The sequence below is a fragment of the Nicotiana tabacum genome, chromosome 20 (assembly GCF_000715075.1).
Source record: "Nicotiana tabacum cultivar K326 chromosome 20, ASM71507v2, whole genome shotgun sequence".
In the NCBI taxonomy this organism is placed as follows: Eukaryota; Viridiplantae; Streptophyta; class Magnoliopsida; order Solanales; family Solanaceae; genus Nicotiana; species Nicotiana tabacum.
Window position 1 is genome coordinate 162,906,687 of NC_134099.1, and position 17,360 is coordinate 162,924,046.

At 40.6% G+C, this 17,360-nt stretch overlaps 1 protein-coding gene across 1 annotated transcript; it reads left to right on the top strand.

Moving 5' to 3' along the window:
* Positions 1-9,380: 9,380 nt before the first annotated feature.
* On the top strand, positions 9,381-10,604 carry LOC142174641 (uncharacterized). Its single transcript, XM_075240473.1, has 2 exons — positions 9,381-10,261; positions 10,316-10,604. The coding sequence occupies exons 1-2, from the start codon at positions 9,381-9,383 to the stop codon at positions 10,602-10,604; spliced, it is 1,170 nt and encodes a 389-aa protein (XP_075096574.1).
* The last annotated feature ends 6,756 nt before the right edge of the window (positions 10,605-17,360 follow it).

A 17,360-nucleotide genomic window follows, 5' to 3' on the forward strand; every position in this document is an offset into this window, starting at 1 on the left:
TCAGCAGCACTATTTTGATCAGCATCCTATTAGTGCACCACCGCTTCAGAGCTTTCAAGGAGGTCATTCAGGTCGACATGGTCAGTCTCAGCCCTCTCGGCTGCAGCAGTCAGGTGGGTGCTACGAGTGCGGTGAGTATGGGCACATCAGGAGAGCTTTCCCGAGATTGAGAGGTACACAGCCGCAGCAGCAGGGTCCTCGCCCGATGATTCAGGCACCAGTTGCCCCACAGCCTGCCCAGCTAGCTAGAGGCGGGGGTAGAGGACATAGAGGTGGAGGTAGAGGTCTTAGAGGTGGAGCTCAGACCGCTAGAGGTAGGGGTCAGCCAGCAGCAGATCGTCCCAGGGATATGATTCAGGGAGGTGGGGCCCAAGCCCCGTTGCTATGCTTTGCTAGCCAGGCCAGAGGTTGAGTCATCAGATGCTGTGATTACAGGTACCATTCTGGTCTGTGATAGGGATGCTTCTGTGCTATTTGATCTCGGATCTACGTATTCATATGTGTCGCCCTATTTTGCACCCTATTTGGTTATGCCTAGTGAGGCTTTGAGTATTCCTGTATATGTGTCTACGCCAGTGGGGGATTCTATAATGGTGGATCGGGTTCATCGTTCATGTGTTGTGGTATTCAGGGGTCTTGAGACCCATGTTGACTTGTTGCTCTTGGTGTAAGCACGTGATTTTAGGGATGGATTGGTTGTCCCCGTATCATGCGATCTTAGATTGCCATGCCAAGACCATGACCTTGGTGTTGCCGGATTTGCCCCGCTTAGAATGGAGAGGGACTCCTAGTCATTCTACTCGCAGCATTATTTCTTATGTGAAGGCTCGACGCATGGTCGAGAAGGGGTGTTTAGCTTATCTGGCTTATGTTCGCGACTCCAGCGCTGAGGTCCCGTCTATTGATTCTGTTCCTATTGTTCGGGAGTTTCCCGAGGTCTTCCCTTCAGAACTGCCGGGCATGCCGCCCGACAGGGATATTGATTTTTGTATTGATCTGGCTCCGGGCACTCAGCCCATTTCCATTCCACTGTATCGTATGGCGCCGCCAAAATTGAAAGAGTTAAAGGATCAGTTTCAGGATTTGCTTGAGAAGGGTTTCATTAGACCCAGTGTTTCGCCTTGGGGCGCACTGGTGCTATTCGTGAAGAAAAAGGATGGTTCGATGAGGAAGTACATTGATTACCGGCAATTGAACAAGGTGACGATTAAGAATAAGTATCCACTGTCGAGGATTGACGATTTATTCGACCAGCTTCAGGGTGCGAGGGTGTTTTCAAAGATAGATTTGAGATTTGGTTACCACCAGCTGAGGATTAGGGCGTCTGATGTCCCTAAGACAGCATTTCGCACTCGGTATGGGCACTACGAGTTTTTGGTCATGTCATTTGGATTGACTAATGCCCCAGCAGCGTTCATGGAGTTGATGAACTGAGTGTTCAGACCTTATTTGGACTTGTTCGTGATATTATTCATTGACGATATTCTTGTATACTCCCACAGTCAGGAGGAGCATGAGCAGCACCTCAGAGCGGTTCTTCAGACCCTGAAGGATAGTCAGTTGTATGCCAAGTTCTCAAAGTGCAAGTTTTGGTTGAGTTCGGTCGCATTCCTGGGTCATGTCATATCAGCAGCAGGTATTCAGGTAGACCCGAAGAATATAGAGGCAGTCAAGAACTGGCCTCGACCAGCTTCAGCTACAGAGATTTGGAGTTTCCTGGGGTTAGCATGTTACTACCGTCGGTTCGTGAAGGGGTTTTCATCTATTGCAGCCCCGATGACCAGATTGACCCAGAAGGGTGCCCAGTTCAGGTGGTCAGATGAGTGCGAGACGAGCTTCCAAAAGCTCAAGACAGATCTGACTACGACACCGGTATTGGTTTTGCCCACAGGATCAGGGCCTTATACAATCTATTGTGATGCATCGCGTATTGGACTTGGTGCAGTGTTGATGTGGATGGCAAGGTCATTGCCTATGCTTCGCGGCAGTTGAAGATCCACGAGAAGAATTATCCGGTTCATGATCTCGAGTTGGCAGCCATTGTTCATGCCTTGAAGATCTGGAGGCATTACTTATATGGCATGACGTGTAAGGTTTACACTGATCACAAGAGTCTTCAGTATCTGTTCAAGCAGAAAGAGTTGAATTTGAGGCAGAGGAGGTGGTTAGAGTTACTGAAGGATTATGATGTTACTATCTTATACCACCTGGGGAAGGCCAATGTGGTGGCCGATGCCTTGAGTAGGAAGTCAGCCAGTACGGGCAGTCTTGCTTATATTTTGGTCGGTGAGAGACTGCTTGCTTTGGACGTTCAGGCTTTGGCCAATCAGTTTGTGAGGTTGGACATTTCTGAGCCTAGTCGAGTATTACCTTGCACGGTCGCTCGTTCTTCGTTATTGGAGCGTATCCATGATCGGCAGTTCGAAGATCCCCATTTGTGTGTCTTGAGAGACACGGTGCAGCATGGAGGTGCCAAGAAAGTAACCTTAGATGATGATGGTGTATTGAGATTGCAGGGGAAAGTTTATGTGCCTAATGTTGATGGGATTCGAGAGTTGATCTTAGCAGAGGCCCACAGTTCTCGGTATTCTATTCACATGGGCGCCGCGAAGATGTATCAGGATTTGAGGCAGCACTATTGGTGGTGCAGAATAAAGAAAGACATTGTTGCGTATGGGGGTCGTTGTTTGAACTGTCAGCAGGTTAAGTACGAGAATCAGAGGCCCGGTGGTTCATTTCAGAGGATTGAGCTTCCCGAGTGGAAGTGAGAGAGGATTACTATGGATTTTGTTACTGGACTTCCGATGACTCGGAAGAAGTTTGATGCGGTTTGGGTTATTGTTGATAGGCTGACCAAGTCAGCGCATTTTGTTCCTATTGCAGCCACCTATTCGTCTGAAAGGTTAGCTGAGATTTATATCAGGGAGATTGTTTGCCTTCATGGGGTGCCGCTATCTATCATTTCGGACCGGGGTACGCAGTTTACCTAGCATTTCTGGAGAGCGGTTCAGTGAGAGTTGGGCACCCAGGTTTAGTTGAGTACAACATTTCATCCTCAGACGGACGGTCAGTCCGAGAGGACTATTCATATATTAGAGATATGCTCCGAGCCTGCGTCATTGATTTCAGAGGCTCGTGGGACCAGTTCTTTCCTTTAGTAGAGTTTGCCTACAACAACAGCTACCAGTCCATCATTTAGATGGCTCTGTATGAGGCGTTGTATGGTAGACGGTGTCGGTCCCCAGTCGGATGGTTTGAGTCGGGAGAGGCTCGGTTATTGGGTACAGACCTAGTTCAGGAGGCCCTGGATAAGGTCAAGATCATTCAGGATAGACTTCGGACAACTCAGTCTAGGCAGAAGAGTTATGCAGACCGCAAGGTCCGAAATATTGTGTTCATGGTTGGTGAGTGAGTGTTGCTCCGTGTGTCGCCTATGAAGGGCGTGATGCGATTTGGGAAGAAGGGCAAGCTTAGCCCTAGGTTCATTGGCCCATTTGAGATTCTTGAGCGTGTGGGAGAGGTGGCTTATAGACTTGCCTTGCCGCCTAGCTTGTTAGTCGTGCATCCAGTTTTTCATGTATCCATGCTTCAGAGGTATCACGGCGATCCAGCCCACGTGTTATATTTTAGCACTGTCCAGTTGGACAAGGACTTATATTATGAGGAGGAGCCGGTAGCTATTCCAGACCGGCAGGTTCATCGGTTGAGGTTGAAGAATTTTCCTTCGGTTCGTGTTCAGTGGAGAGGTCAGCCTCCTGAGGCATCAACCTGGGAGTCCGAGTCTGATATGAGGAGCCATTATCCTCATCTATTTCCCGACTCAGGAACTTCTTTCTTTTGTCCGTTCGAGGACGAACGGTTGTTTTAGAGGTGGAGAATGTGACGACCCAAAGGGTCATCACCGTAATTCTTCCTTGTTCCGTGCTTCCGAGGCCATGAAAACATCACTTTTAGTTGCCTCGATTTTACATGAGCAGTCTGGGCGTGGAGCCGGAAGGCTTTTATGTTGAAATATGCGAATTATGTGAAGAATTTGATGAATTTTAATATTAATATGCATAATATTGACTTCGGTCAACATTTTGGGTAAACGGACCCAGATCTGTGATTCGACGGTCCCGGAGGGTCCGTAGAAAAATATGGGACTTGGGCGTGTGCGTAGAATTAAATTCCGAGGTCCCAAGCCCGAGAAATAAATTTTAGTGTGAAATTGTTTTTCTGAAAATGATATGAAAATTTGAAATGAAAATGAGTTAGAAAATATAGGTATCGGGCCCGTATGTTGGTTCCGGCGTCATGTACAGGTCTTAAATATGTTTTAAGCGTTATCTGTAAAGTTTGGCTAAAAACGGACGTCATATGGCGTGTTTCGGACTTAAAATGGAGAATTTGAGTTTTATGAAAGTTGAGAGAAAATCATGTATTTTGAGGCTTGATCCTATGTATATGATGTTATTTTGGCGATTTGATCACACGAGTAAGTCCGTAAGGTGTTTTCGAGATCATATGTATGTTTGGTTTGGAGCCCCGAGGGCTCGGGTGAGTTTTGAGTGGGGCCCGGGAGGGTCTTAGAATTAAAAAATGCAGGTTCAGCTGTTGCAGGCCCAGCGCGGCCGCGGTCACTTCCGCGCGGTCTGCGCTGGCAACCATGCGACTGTGGTGCCTTTCTGTGCGGTCCGCGTGGTGGAGTTCTGAGGGTCGGTTGTTCAGGTCGACCAGCGCGGCCGCGCACCAAATCAGTGCGGTCCGCGTTGGGTGGGTTCAGAGAGAGCCCACTTCTTCCCTACCTCGGCACGGCCATGGTCATTTCTGCACGGTCCGCGTCGGCAGCCACGCGGCCGCGGTAAATTTCTGCATGGTCCGCGCCAGCTCCCCAGCCTGAGTATATAAAATCGGGATTTTTAGTCATTTTTCCACTTTTCAAAAACCCAAAACCTAAGAGGCGATTTTCCAAACAACCTTTCTTCTCCAAAACGATTGGTAAGTGATTTCTAACTTAATTTCTTTATTCCTTAACATCTTTTAACATAATTTCAACTTCAAATCAAAGATTTTCATGGGTCAAATTGAGTGTTTTGTGTAAAACCTAGGTTTTCTACAAATTGAGAAGTTGGACCTCAATTAGGGGTCCGATTTCAAAACAAATCATATATTTGGATTTATGGGGGAATGGGTAACCGGGTTTTGGTCCGAACCTCGAGTTTCGACCACGTGGGTCCGGGGGTATTTTTGACCTTTTTGGGAAAAACCTTGTAAAAACTATTTTTATGCATTGGGGTTAATTTCAATAGTATTTATTAATGCATTCAAGTATCTTGTGACTAGATTCGAGCGGTTTGGGGTGGAATCAAGAGGCAAAGCTATAATTGAGACTTTAGTGGTGTTCAAGGCATCGAGGTAAGTATTCGGTCTAACCCTAGCTTGAGGGATTAGGAGTTGAGTTATATTTGCTACTTGCTTCTTGTTGAGTACGGTGTATAGGCATTGTGACGAGTATCTATGCACCGGTGTCTAGCATGACCGTGAGTCTTTGTTTGCACTTATTTGATATTTTGGGGATGCCTCCATGTTAATTGATGAATTCTACATGATGCGAAAAGTACGAGGATTAGTTATGAATTGTGAATTCGCTGGAGCGTTGGCTCGAACGATATAAATACTATTGATTAAGAATGTTTAAGGAAAGGAGAGAGACGTGATAAATCCCTTGCCGGGATGTGTAGGTTATGGCGTTGCTCCCTTGTCGGGAGGTTTTATTGGTATTATAGATTTACTCCCTTGCCGGGAATTTGTTGAGTTGATATGTTCCCTTCCCGGGATGTCTTGTGATTGTGTGATGAACTAAAATGGATCGGGTTGCACGCCGCAACAGTTATAATATTGGATCGGGTTGCACGCCGCAACAGTTATTATATTGGATCAGGTTGCACGCCGCAACAGTTGTTATATTGGGTCGGGTTGCACGCCGCAACAGTTATTATATGGGATCGTGTGGCACGCTGTCCACTTGGTTATTGGCCTCCGTTGCCAGTGACATATTGTGCATTGTGATAAAGATGAATTGGGATCGTGTGGCACGCCGTCCACTTATATATGACATGAATTGGGATCGTGTGGCACGCCGTCCACTTATATATGATATTATGGGATCGTGTGGCACGCCGTCCACTTATATATGATAGTATGGGATCGTGTGGAACGTCGTCCACTATATATATATATATGTATATATCATGGAAAACGGAGTTTTCTTCTGTTTATATCCGATATTTCATTTTTATCTGTTACTCCCCTATAGCATGTCCCCTCCCAGTTTTACTTTGTATTATCTTTTTATTGTTTTCTTGCACTTGTTTTATATATATGTACAGGTCAATTGTGGTAGGTCCTGTCTAGCCTCGTCACTACTTCGTCGGGGTTAGGCTAGACATTTACCAGCACATGGGGTCGGTTGTGCTGATGCTACACTCTGTGCATTTTTGTGCACAGATCAGAGAGTAGCTTACGTACCGCAGTAGTAGGACGTCTGGGAGCTATCTTCAGTCCAAGGACTCTCGAGGTAGCCTAGCTGGCGTTCGCAGGCCGAAGTCTCTTTCCATGTTTTTCGTTTGTTCATCTTGTATCAGACAAACATGATGTATTTCCTTTCAGACATTGTTTGTTGTATTCTGTAGTAGCTCGTGAGCTAGTGACACCAGACTCTGGGTAGTATTTTGGTTCAAACTTCCGCACTTTTGGTTCTCAGTTGCTTTAGACTTAAAGTCTTCCGCTTAAATTTTTATCTCGATTGTTATATTGTTTGAAAGAAAGCAGGAAAAAGTATTTTAAATATTTGGCTTGCCTAGCTCCGATAGTAGACGCCATCACAACACCCGATGGGAGGAAATCTGGGTCGTGACAAAAAAGAATTTCAATAGTAACTTTGACTTTATTGTTCATATTCCAAAATATCATTTTTCTTATCATATTTCAAAAAACAATCTCATCTCAAATTCAAAAAGTTCTTATCATTCTATTTTATAAATTGGACCACATTTCAAGATATTATGTTATCTAAATTTACGTCTTTCTATATTTTTCATATTTTTCTATTGTAATTTTTTACCTCTATATTTTAGCTAATATAGAAGAAAATCTATGAGTGGATCAATTTATAGATATAAATATACACATACATATAAATATAGATATATTGATTAGATTTGTTTAATATCAATTTAGATTATGTATAAGATTCATTAAACTACTTCCGTTAATTATATTTTTATTTATAATTTCTAATTATTAATGTTGTCCTAAAATTACAAAGTGACTTCATTTTAGCTTACCAATTGGCTTATCCTCAATGCATACTACCCTCTTTTAATATAATATAGAAGATACTTATGTATAAAAAAGAAAATACAATTAATGGAAGTTATTTAATGAAGTTAGTAGCTACACTCAACAATATTTCAAATGTTGATTTGTAAAATAGATTCTCATTTTTCTTTAGGGCTAGTAGTGTAATTTTGTAAATTAGGATTTCAAGATCAATTAATTGAGTTAAGAGGAAAAGCATTAAATAGTTTAAAATTAATTTGAGTAACATAATAATACGATATACATAAAGAGGAAAATTCAAGTTATGCCAGGGTATATAAATAATACTCACAAATAATATAAAAAAATATAAATAATGCCTGAATTTTTTAGCAACAGATCAATGTGAATAGATCAAATTTACAGGTGTAAGGAAAATCTATATTTTTTTTAAATATTAAATTAGGAAACATGTCAAACGATAAGAGAAGAGGAATTCGGAGGAGCTCTGCAGGCGCATGTTAAGCAAGTTTTAGCTAACCTGCGCTTCAGCCATGGCTAGACATAGGAAGAAGCTTCCATCGCCATCGGAAGCTAAGGAATATGAAGGAAAGGAGGAAACACCTTCTCACAATCAACCTAGTCGCTGGTTAACAGGAATGGGTAGTGCACATATAGTTTTCATAAACCAGGAAAGGATGGGAAAACTGACGGAACGACAGTGACGCCGGATACATGTATTCAACAGAGATTACTTCCGGTAACTTTTGGTAGTTTTTTGCCACAAAAATTTCAGCCAATTAGGGAAGAAATTGAAGAAAATGAAGCGCAAACTCTGCTGAAGGAAACCACGGAAGCTGCGCAAGTCCATCGGTGATTGCAATTTTCAGCACAAGTAAACTCAGGGCAGATCCGGCAAGATATGACATGTCTAGTGGAAGTTGGGAGGAAAAAGGAAGCCATGCAGAAGAATCGAAGCTCTCAAAAGGGGAAAACATTATACTATGTACCGCCTGCTATGAGGGATGGTACTTTTGTCGTGCAAATTGAAGATGAGGATACGAAGGAACAGAAGACCAACTGGAGCACAGCTTTGATTGGGTTTGTGCTAGGTGACAACCCTTATGAGAAAGCAATGGACAACTATGTCACAAATATATGGAATTTTGTTGAGAAGCCTCAAATTCTATATCATGAGGATGGATACTATATTTTCAAGTTTGAAAATACTGAAGATAGGGACCTAGTACTCCAAGCAGGACCTTATACATATCACAACAAGCCTTTTGTGCTGCAACAATGGAGAATGGATTTCAAATTTGATCCAGGAAGTGTGAGTGTGATTCCCTTGTGGATCACATTTCCAGGTCTACCACTGGGTTTTTGGTCTACAAAAGCACTCAGTAAACTAGCTAGTGTTGTTGGGAAGCCTTTGTACACTGATAAGATCACTACTGAAATGGAAAAGGTGTCCTATGCAAGAGTTTTAGTGGAAACTGACATATCCCAACCATTACCAGATAGTTTTGAAATGCAAACTAAGAGGGGAGTAATAACTCAGCAAATTGAATATGAATAGAAGCAAAAGTATTGTTGTGACTGCATTAGATTTGGGCATAATTCAAATGAATGTTGGCTCAAGGAAGTGCAGGAAAAGGCAGTGGAAGTAAAAGTCCAACAAAGGGATACTGGGAAAAAGAAGAAACAACAGAGAGGGACCTTGAAATGGATGCCTAAAGATAAGAGGAAGGATGATGTGATTCAACATACTAGAAATGAAGGGGACATGCAACAAACCAATGACAAAGAAGATGATAAGCTTACTGATAATGGGAAAATGAAGGGGAAAAGTGTACAACAAAGTGCAATAGTTATAATGCAGTCCACAAACAGGTTCTCATTGCTGCAGATAGCAGATGATCCAGGGGACGCTGGCCCATCCAGCTTCACCCAAAAATGATCCTATGCACCTGGAATATAAGGGTCTGAACATGGCCCATAAGCAGAAAGAGTTAAAAATCTTTCTAAGGAAACATAAGGTTGAGTTTATAGGCTATTTAGAAACCAGAGTAAAGGAAATGAAGGCTAAAAGGATAATGAATAAAGTATGCAGTGATTGGAGATTTTGCTATAACTACAAGGAACATCCAAATGGAAGGATTTGGCTATTGTGGAAACAAAATGTTGAGGTGCAGATACTGTTGCTTGATGAACATTCTATACATTGTGAAGTCCAGGAAAGAAGTTCCACTTTCAAGACTTTGATAACTGTGGTGTATGAAAGTAATGAAGTAAACAAAAGGCAGCAGTTATGGGATAAACTTGTGAATTTAGGAGCAACTATTAAGGAGAGTTGGCTACTTAGTGGAGACTTCAATAATGTCCTCCACACTGATGATAGGATAGGGGCTCTAGTTACACAAAGTGAGATCAAGGGGTTCCAGGATGCAATTATTACCCTACAACTCACACAATTGAAGAGTTTGGGATGGTTCTATACTTGGTGCAACAAACAACAATTGGAAACGAGGGTATACAATAAAATTGACTGGGCACTGGGGAATGTTGAGTGGATGCAGAAGTACAGTCATATTGAAGCAGATTTTTTAAATCTTGAGGTGTCAGACCACTCCCCTATTCTACTACAATGCAAGGTTGTGGATCAAAAAAGCAACCCGCATCCTAAACCCTTTAAATTGTATAGCTCTATGATGGATCATGCTGACTTTGCAGGCATAGTGGAAAAGGTATGGAATCAAGAGGTAAATGGAGGCAACATGCACAGGGTATGGAATAAGCTTAAAGATTTGAAAACTGAACTGAAGGAATTGAACACTTATATGGCTTCCTATAGGCTTCAGCTCAATAAGTCCAGGCAGAAACTTGAAGCCATTCAGAGTGAACTAAAGCACAAACATATGGATCAAAGGTTGATTGATCAAGAAAAAATGGCTTTGATGTAAGTAGAGAAATGGAGCAGCATAGAGGAATAAATTCTACATTAGAAATCTAGATCACATTGGATAGCTTGTGGAGACTCAAATTCTAAGTATTTCTATGCACAATTGAAGCTGAGGACAAACACAAATACTATAAACTCTATCTACACTGACTTGGGAGACAAAGTATATGATCCTATACTGGTGGAGGAAGAGTTTGTCAAGTTCTTCAGGAAGCTACTGGGAGAGAATAACACTACATGTGAATGTCCAAACTCTAAGGTCATACGTCAAGGACCTTGTCTTAATATGCAGCAGAAGGAGGACCTAATCAAAGTAGTTACAAGAGATGAAATACTTTAGGCAATAAAAGATATGCCCCATGATAAGGCACAAGGAGTGGATGGGTTTCCAATTGAATTTTTCACAAAACATTGGCAAGTAGCAGGTGATGACATATATGAGGCTGTGAAGGATTTTTTTGTGACTGGGAGGCTGCATAAAAGAGTGAGCAGTACTGCTGTAACACTGATTCCTAAAGTACAAAATCCTAGTCAAGTTAAAGACTATAGGCCCATAGCATGTTGTACAACATTGTATAAGATCATCACAAAGGTCCTCACAGCAAGACTAAAACCAGTCATTGGAGGTCTAATTGGGAGATCACAGTTAGCATTTATAGAAGGTAGAAGTATTACAGACAATATTTTGTTCACACATGAATTGTTCAAAGGATATAATAGAAAGGGTATCTCCCCAAGATATGTTCTTAAAGTGGATTTGAGGAAAGCTTACGACACAGTAGAATGATATTTTTTAGAAAGATTGCTTACTGATATGGGGTTTCCGTACAAATTCACAAGATGGGTAATGGAATGCATTTCATCAGTTACATATTCTCTAAACATAAATGGTGGACGCACAACACCTTTTAAAGGCAAGGGGGCATAAGGCTAGGAGACCCAATGTCTCCCTATCTCTTTGTCCTGGCCATGGAGTATTTGCAAAGGGAGTCATGCAATTGACAAAGATGAAAGACTTCAAATTCCATACTAGGTACAAGAAATTGGGTGTGGTACATGTCTGTTTTGCGGATGACTTGCTAATATTTTGCAAGGCTGATATACAATCTGTCAGGCTATTAAAACAGGCTTTTCATAAATTATCTATTGTATCAGGTCTTCAAGCAAATGCTGACAAGAGTTCTGTCTATATAGCTGGAGTTTCAATTTGGAAAAAGAGGAAATTTTACAAGAGTTGGGGTTCCCTGAAGGTAGCCTACCTTTCAAGTACCTTGGGGTACCATTGGATTCTAAAAAACTATCCATTGCTCAGTGCTGGCCACTAGTAGAGAAGGTAACTCAGAAGATAAATTGCTGGATATCGAGATTATTATCATATGCAGGGCGACTTCAATTGATAAGATCAGTTTTATTTGGTGTGCAATCGTATTGGACACAAATATTTTTATTACCAAAGAAAGTGATGAAGATGATTGAGGCAATCTGCAGATCATTTTTGTGGACTGGTTCAGCTACTGTGTCAAGGAGAGCTTTGATTTCTTGGGAAATAATATGTTTGCCACAGAGTACAGGGGGCTTAATATAATGAACATGCTATACTGGAATAAAGCTGCTATTGCAAAGCATCTATGGGCAGTGGCAAAGAAGAAGGATAGTCTATGGATAAAATAGATGCACATTTACTACATAAACAACTATACAATTGAAGATATGCCTATACCTAGGAATGCAGCCTGGGTAGTTAGAAAAGTTTTGAGGCAAGAAGGATGATAAATGAGCTTCAAGCTACAGAGGGGTGAATTGTTCAGCATTAAAAAATTGTACAGGCTTCAATTCCCTCAACATCAAAAGGTCCAGTGGAAGAGCATTATCTTGCAGCAACACATACATCCAAGATTTAAATTTATATTGTGGCTTGCATTACATAATAGATTGGCAACAGTGGAGAGGCTACTGAAGTTTGGTATACAAACTCCACAGCAGTGTATTTTTTGCGAGCAAGTTGTTGAGACTTTTGACCATCTTTCCTTTAAATGCTCGCTGACAAAGGAACTATGGTTGAGGCTGCTAAGATGGTTGGGATATGACAGACCTATTTGTGACTGGCAGAGTGAAGTCGAATGGGTAAGCAAGAATGCTAAAAGGAGAAATGGACAATGTGCAATAGTTACCTGTGTATTTGGCATGCTTGTGAATGCTATATGGAGAGAAAGAAATAAGCTGAGATTCCAAGGAGGTAAACTGATAATCAACAACATCTGCAAATAAATAGCTATCCACATACACCTGAAGGGGGTCTCAATACAAAACTGGAAAGAAGCTCTGCAGAAGATAAACTGCTACCCTTAGTATGCTAGAGTCCTTTACTGGTTTCTTGTGTAATAGCATAAGAGTACTGGATTGTCATGTATAGTCCTAACTTAAGAAGGAACCTCAGACTAGAGTTTATAACAAAGGATGAGTAGATGGTCATCATCTGCTGAATGTAATGTATATTCTTTTGATGGAATAAAATAGAAAAGTTGTTTATCAAAAAATAAAAATCACAAAAAATGGCTCACTTTTGCATTTTTGACCTTTTAGAATTAAATTAGTAATTTTCTTTTTAGGAGTAATTAATTTGTTGTAAATAGTATATTAGGGAATTAGCTTAATTGTGTAAATTAATTTAAGGGTTAATTTAGGTTTAATTTTTTTTTTAAAAGGGAAAGGGAAAACAAAATAGAGGGAAATTTGAAAGTAGATTTAGAGCCGAAATTGGGCCAAGTTAGTAGAAGTCCAAACAATTTTGATCCCATCCGGCCAGGCCCAATCCCAACCCGGTCCAGTGTCCTTGGCCTAGCCAAACGATGCCGTTTTTAGGCTCTTTATCCCAGCCGTAGATTTTCACTCATCGAACGGCTAGGAATTGGGGACTCACTTGTATTTAAATGTCGGAAATGACCCTATCCCCCCCCCAATAGACCCCCTCATTCATCTTCTCACTCAGAGACTCCCTATGAACCCTAAACCCGCCGCCTTGAAACTCCTCACCATCTCCGGTGGCGGCACAACCCTATACCACTCCAATCCGCCTAAAAATTACACCATAGAATCCCTTTCGTCCCCTCATACCAAATCCACAACCCATTTCCTTCAAATCATTATCGAACTCTTTGAATCTGAGATCGAAGGTTGGACCCTCGAACCCTAACCTTTCAAAATTCGCACCCTACAATCACTATGTCTCCCCAAACCCAAAACTCCTGGCAATTTTCCCAAACGAACCCTAGAATTTGCCGAATTTGGAATCTAGGGTTTTAACCTAATTTCGGGGTTGGATTTGTAGGGAAGTTTTCAGGCTTTGAAGAAGCATTTCAAGTGGCCAGTCGCTCATCTCTATTTCCTTTGCCACAGTTCGCCATTTTCCTCGGTTAGTCATTCATATTTTTCTTTATTTTCTTTTGTTTTTATTCGCTTGTTTCTGTCTTCGTCCTCTCCTGGTTTTCCTCTTTCTTTCTTTCTTTCTTATTCAAATCCATGTTTGGTTGCATGATAGACCATATTATTTTGTAATTGGTTAATTTAGTAATGTTTGGTTAACAGTAGTTAATTCCATTCGTCTCTTTTCCTTGTTCCTTTTTTCTTGATTTTTCTTTTAAAAAAAAAGAGAAATGATCCGGAATTCTTATGATTTGTTTGTTTGGGATTGGAGTTGGGCTTGCTAGTTCAGACGCCCAAAGGCTGTTAGAATCTGCTAATGCAGTAGCCCAAAGACATTTGGGCAATTTGGTTTAAGGTCTGTTTGTTGAAGTAATTATTAAGCATTTGAGGGGTAGTTTAGGGAAATTAGACAGGGGAATCTTTCACAACTGCCTGAGAAATTTCTAGAAAAGTGGAGAATGGGCTGGTTTAATAAACAGGCTAAAACTTGGGGTCTAAAATGAAAAAAAAAAGAAATTAGGGGAAGGGGTAAATGGAAAAGTTTGAAAATCAACTTGGCTGCCCTAAAATATGTCTATAAAAGGTTCACTTTCTGCATTTCTCTAGGTAGAGAGATCAGACCTAAAATTGAGAAACGGCTAAAGAAATATACACATTGATAGAGTCAGAAAAATCAAAAGAAAATACAAAAAAAAGTAACAAGTACTGGTCCACTGTAGTTGGTGTTTTTATTTCTCTTGATTTTAAAAGCTAGATTAAATTGCTATAATCTTCTGGGTTCAAAATATGAGAAGTTGATTGATAGGCTGTTGTTTGTTGCTGTTTTAAGATTTGTTGTGATTGTGTTCCTTGCTGAATTACTGGTTATTTTTGGTTGTTTCAGGTATGTTTCAAACTTTGAAAGTGCCAAATGAAGTTGGAGCTTCAATGTGTTAAATGATATTAGATTTCCCTTCCAGATTTTGTCTTCTTTAGTTTAACATTACATGTATTAATTAGTTTGATAGTCAATATTTCTAGTCGTAATTAAATGTTAGCATCAACACCCTATTCCTTAGTAAGATTCAAAATTCGAGTGTTCAAATCTAAATCTGTATAGAATTATATTTTGGGACTGTGCTAAACTATGGTTGTGAGGATTTCATATGAGTTTGGACAGTCTAATATTTTAACATGTTTGGCCTAAAATCAGTAAGCATTCATGTTTTTAAAGGTCTGGGATTTGACGGGGTTGAATCCATGCTAGTAGATTGTGTAGGAGTTGTTATAACCTCAAGTTTTGCATTTTCATTATAGTAATGTGGTTTGACATGGAAAAATGATTTACATTTGGTTAAAACTTTCAAGAACTTGGGTTGTGATAGGGAACTTGGCTGCGTCTTCAAGTGCGGCTTGTTATGGGCCTAAATCAAAGTTGCCATTCCCCAATTGGGGCGTTTTCCTTTTAAGTTTATTGAGCATTTATTTTCATTCACACTTTGTCAAAATACATGATGCAATGCCAAGGTTCTCATGTGATGTAATGTGTTTCAGGCAACCGCGATTAGTTGTGCAACTGAGCCATTGTCGTTAGCCCATTTATGCCCAAATGCCTCTCGTTAATTTTGTTCTCAGTATGGGCTCCATGGTGAGCCTAGTTTTCTTTTGGGTTTTGTCATGGAAGCTTGCAAATGATGTTTGGGCCTGCTGCCAGCCCAGGCCCCTTTCAAGTAATCAATCACCCGATTCCATTCAGCGTGAATCCATTAACTATTGGGCTTAGATTGAAAATCAACTTAGAATGAATCCGACCTCCTTTAGACTTCTTTAACTAATTAGACTATTTTTAGTTAGAGTGGGGTGTGCCATATCAATGAAACATATAATTTATGTCCCTCATAAGACTAGACCAAGAAAATCGTTTGAAGAAATAGACTTGAGGTGTGCCATAAGCAATTAAATCATCTGTGGCCCTCACACATGTTATAATTTAGATATTAACCTTGAAAATCGTAGCTTGCTTTAGACGCGCTAATTATAATTATCACAGTTATTATTAAATCCTTATGTACATTTCATGTGACCCGGTTCTAATTTCCAACAAGGTTAAATAGGACGTGTCGTGACTCACGGGTGCATTTCATGTAGCGTGGCTCACGATGTGTATTAAATAACCTTGAAATAATTCCTTAAACAAATAAAAGCTGTTTTAAAGTTAAAAATGCACATGGGTTTAAAAGTGTTTTAAAATTAGATAATTAGGCTAATAATAATAGTTGAGCGATCGTTCTAGAACCACGGAACCCGGGAATGCCTAACACCTTCTCCCGGATTAACAGAATTCCTTACCCGGATTTCTGTGTTCGCAGACCGTAAATAGAGTCAATCTTCCTCGATTCGGGATTTAAAACTGGTGACTTGGGAAACCATAAATCATCCCAAGTGGCGACTCTAAATAAACAAAATAATCCCGTTTCGATTGTCAATTAAATTTGAAAAACTCCCATATACCCTTTCTGTGGTGGAAAAAGGAGGTGTGACAGCTCTGGCGACTCTGCTGGGCACCGAACCCAGAATCTCTAGTTCAGGGTTCAAGAATTCGAGCTTAGAATAATTGTTATATTTGGCTTTATTTATTATCTAATTTTATTCACATGTTTGGGCCTAATGTGCTAAATGTTGCTTTTTACCACTTTGATATTGTTGAACTGCATATAAATTGTTACGAATCCCTCCTCTCTCTGAGTCTTCTAAATCATTTGAGAAGGGTGCACTTTGTATAGCTTCTCTTCTGTTAGAGTCATATCCCAATTTTAGAATGAGGTTCGGACAATATGCAAAGTCGGTGAAGCTTCTATATTCCCGGTACGCTGCCTCCCCCTCGGCTCGAGCTGTCCGCTCGAGTAAGCCAGGTCTAGAAAAAATAAACCCAGGAATTCGAACCTAGTATAACATAGCCTCATGCGGATCCCTAATAGGAATGCTTGTTTGCATCACGTGCATTTTGACTTTGGGGACTCAACACAGGGGTTGGGTCCGTCTAGGACAGGTGCACCCAAAATTAAAAGACCATCCTGATGCATTTTACTTGCTACTTGCACATTTATTTGACTTGGATTGTATGTTGACCAGTTTCTAGAATAAGGGAGAAAAATTGAGAAAAAACAAATTGAGGTGAGAGAGGAAAATTGCTCGCCGGTGAAAAACCTGGTGTCCAAAATACCCAGAAACTCTGCCAAAATTTTTAGAAAAAAAGGGGAAAAAAATAAGAAAAAAGCTATTTCAAAAGATTGTGTTTTCTGTCGCGTCAAAATTGACCGAACTACGCAAGTTTGATTCTCACCGGATGTGGGATACGTAGGCGACCCTCATCGTGTCCAACTCTTTTTTGCAAAATAACCCCAAAAAAATATGAAGCGTTGCTATTTTTGTCACAAAGAAATTAGGTGACGCCGTTCTTGTCCAAAAAAGCCAAAATACCCCAAAAAGGCGCCAGAAGGCTGTTTTTGCAAGAATAGCCACCTAGGGTCCTTTTTCAAAATTTTGGTTGATTAACAAAAATAGCCCTAAAAATTTCTTTCTTGAGGTGCTGAAGGACTGTATGTGCAAAAATGTTTTTGTTTAAATTTTATGAAAATTGTGTTTTTCTCTTGAGTCAAAGTAAACCACAGTCTTTTAATCAATCAGCTTAAAT

Bases quoted from the DNA above. Each gene is read 5' to 3' on its own strand.
- LOC142174641 (XM_075240473.1), top strand. From the start codon at position 9,381: ATGAAGGCTAAAAGGATAATGAATAAAGTATGCAGTGATTGGAGATTT. The intron at 10,262-10,315 runs GTAAGTAGAGAA...TTAGAAATCTAG, and splicing joins CAAGAAAAAATGGCTTTGAT to ATCACATTGGATAGCTTGTG.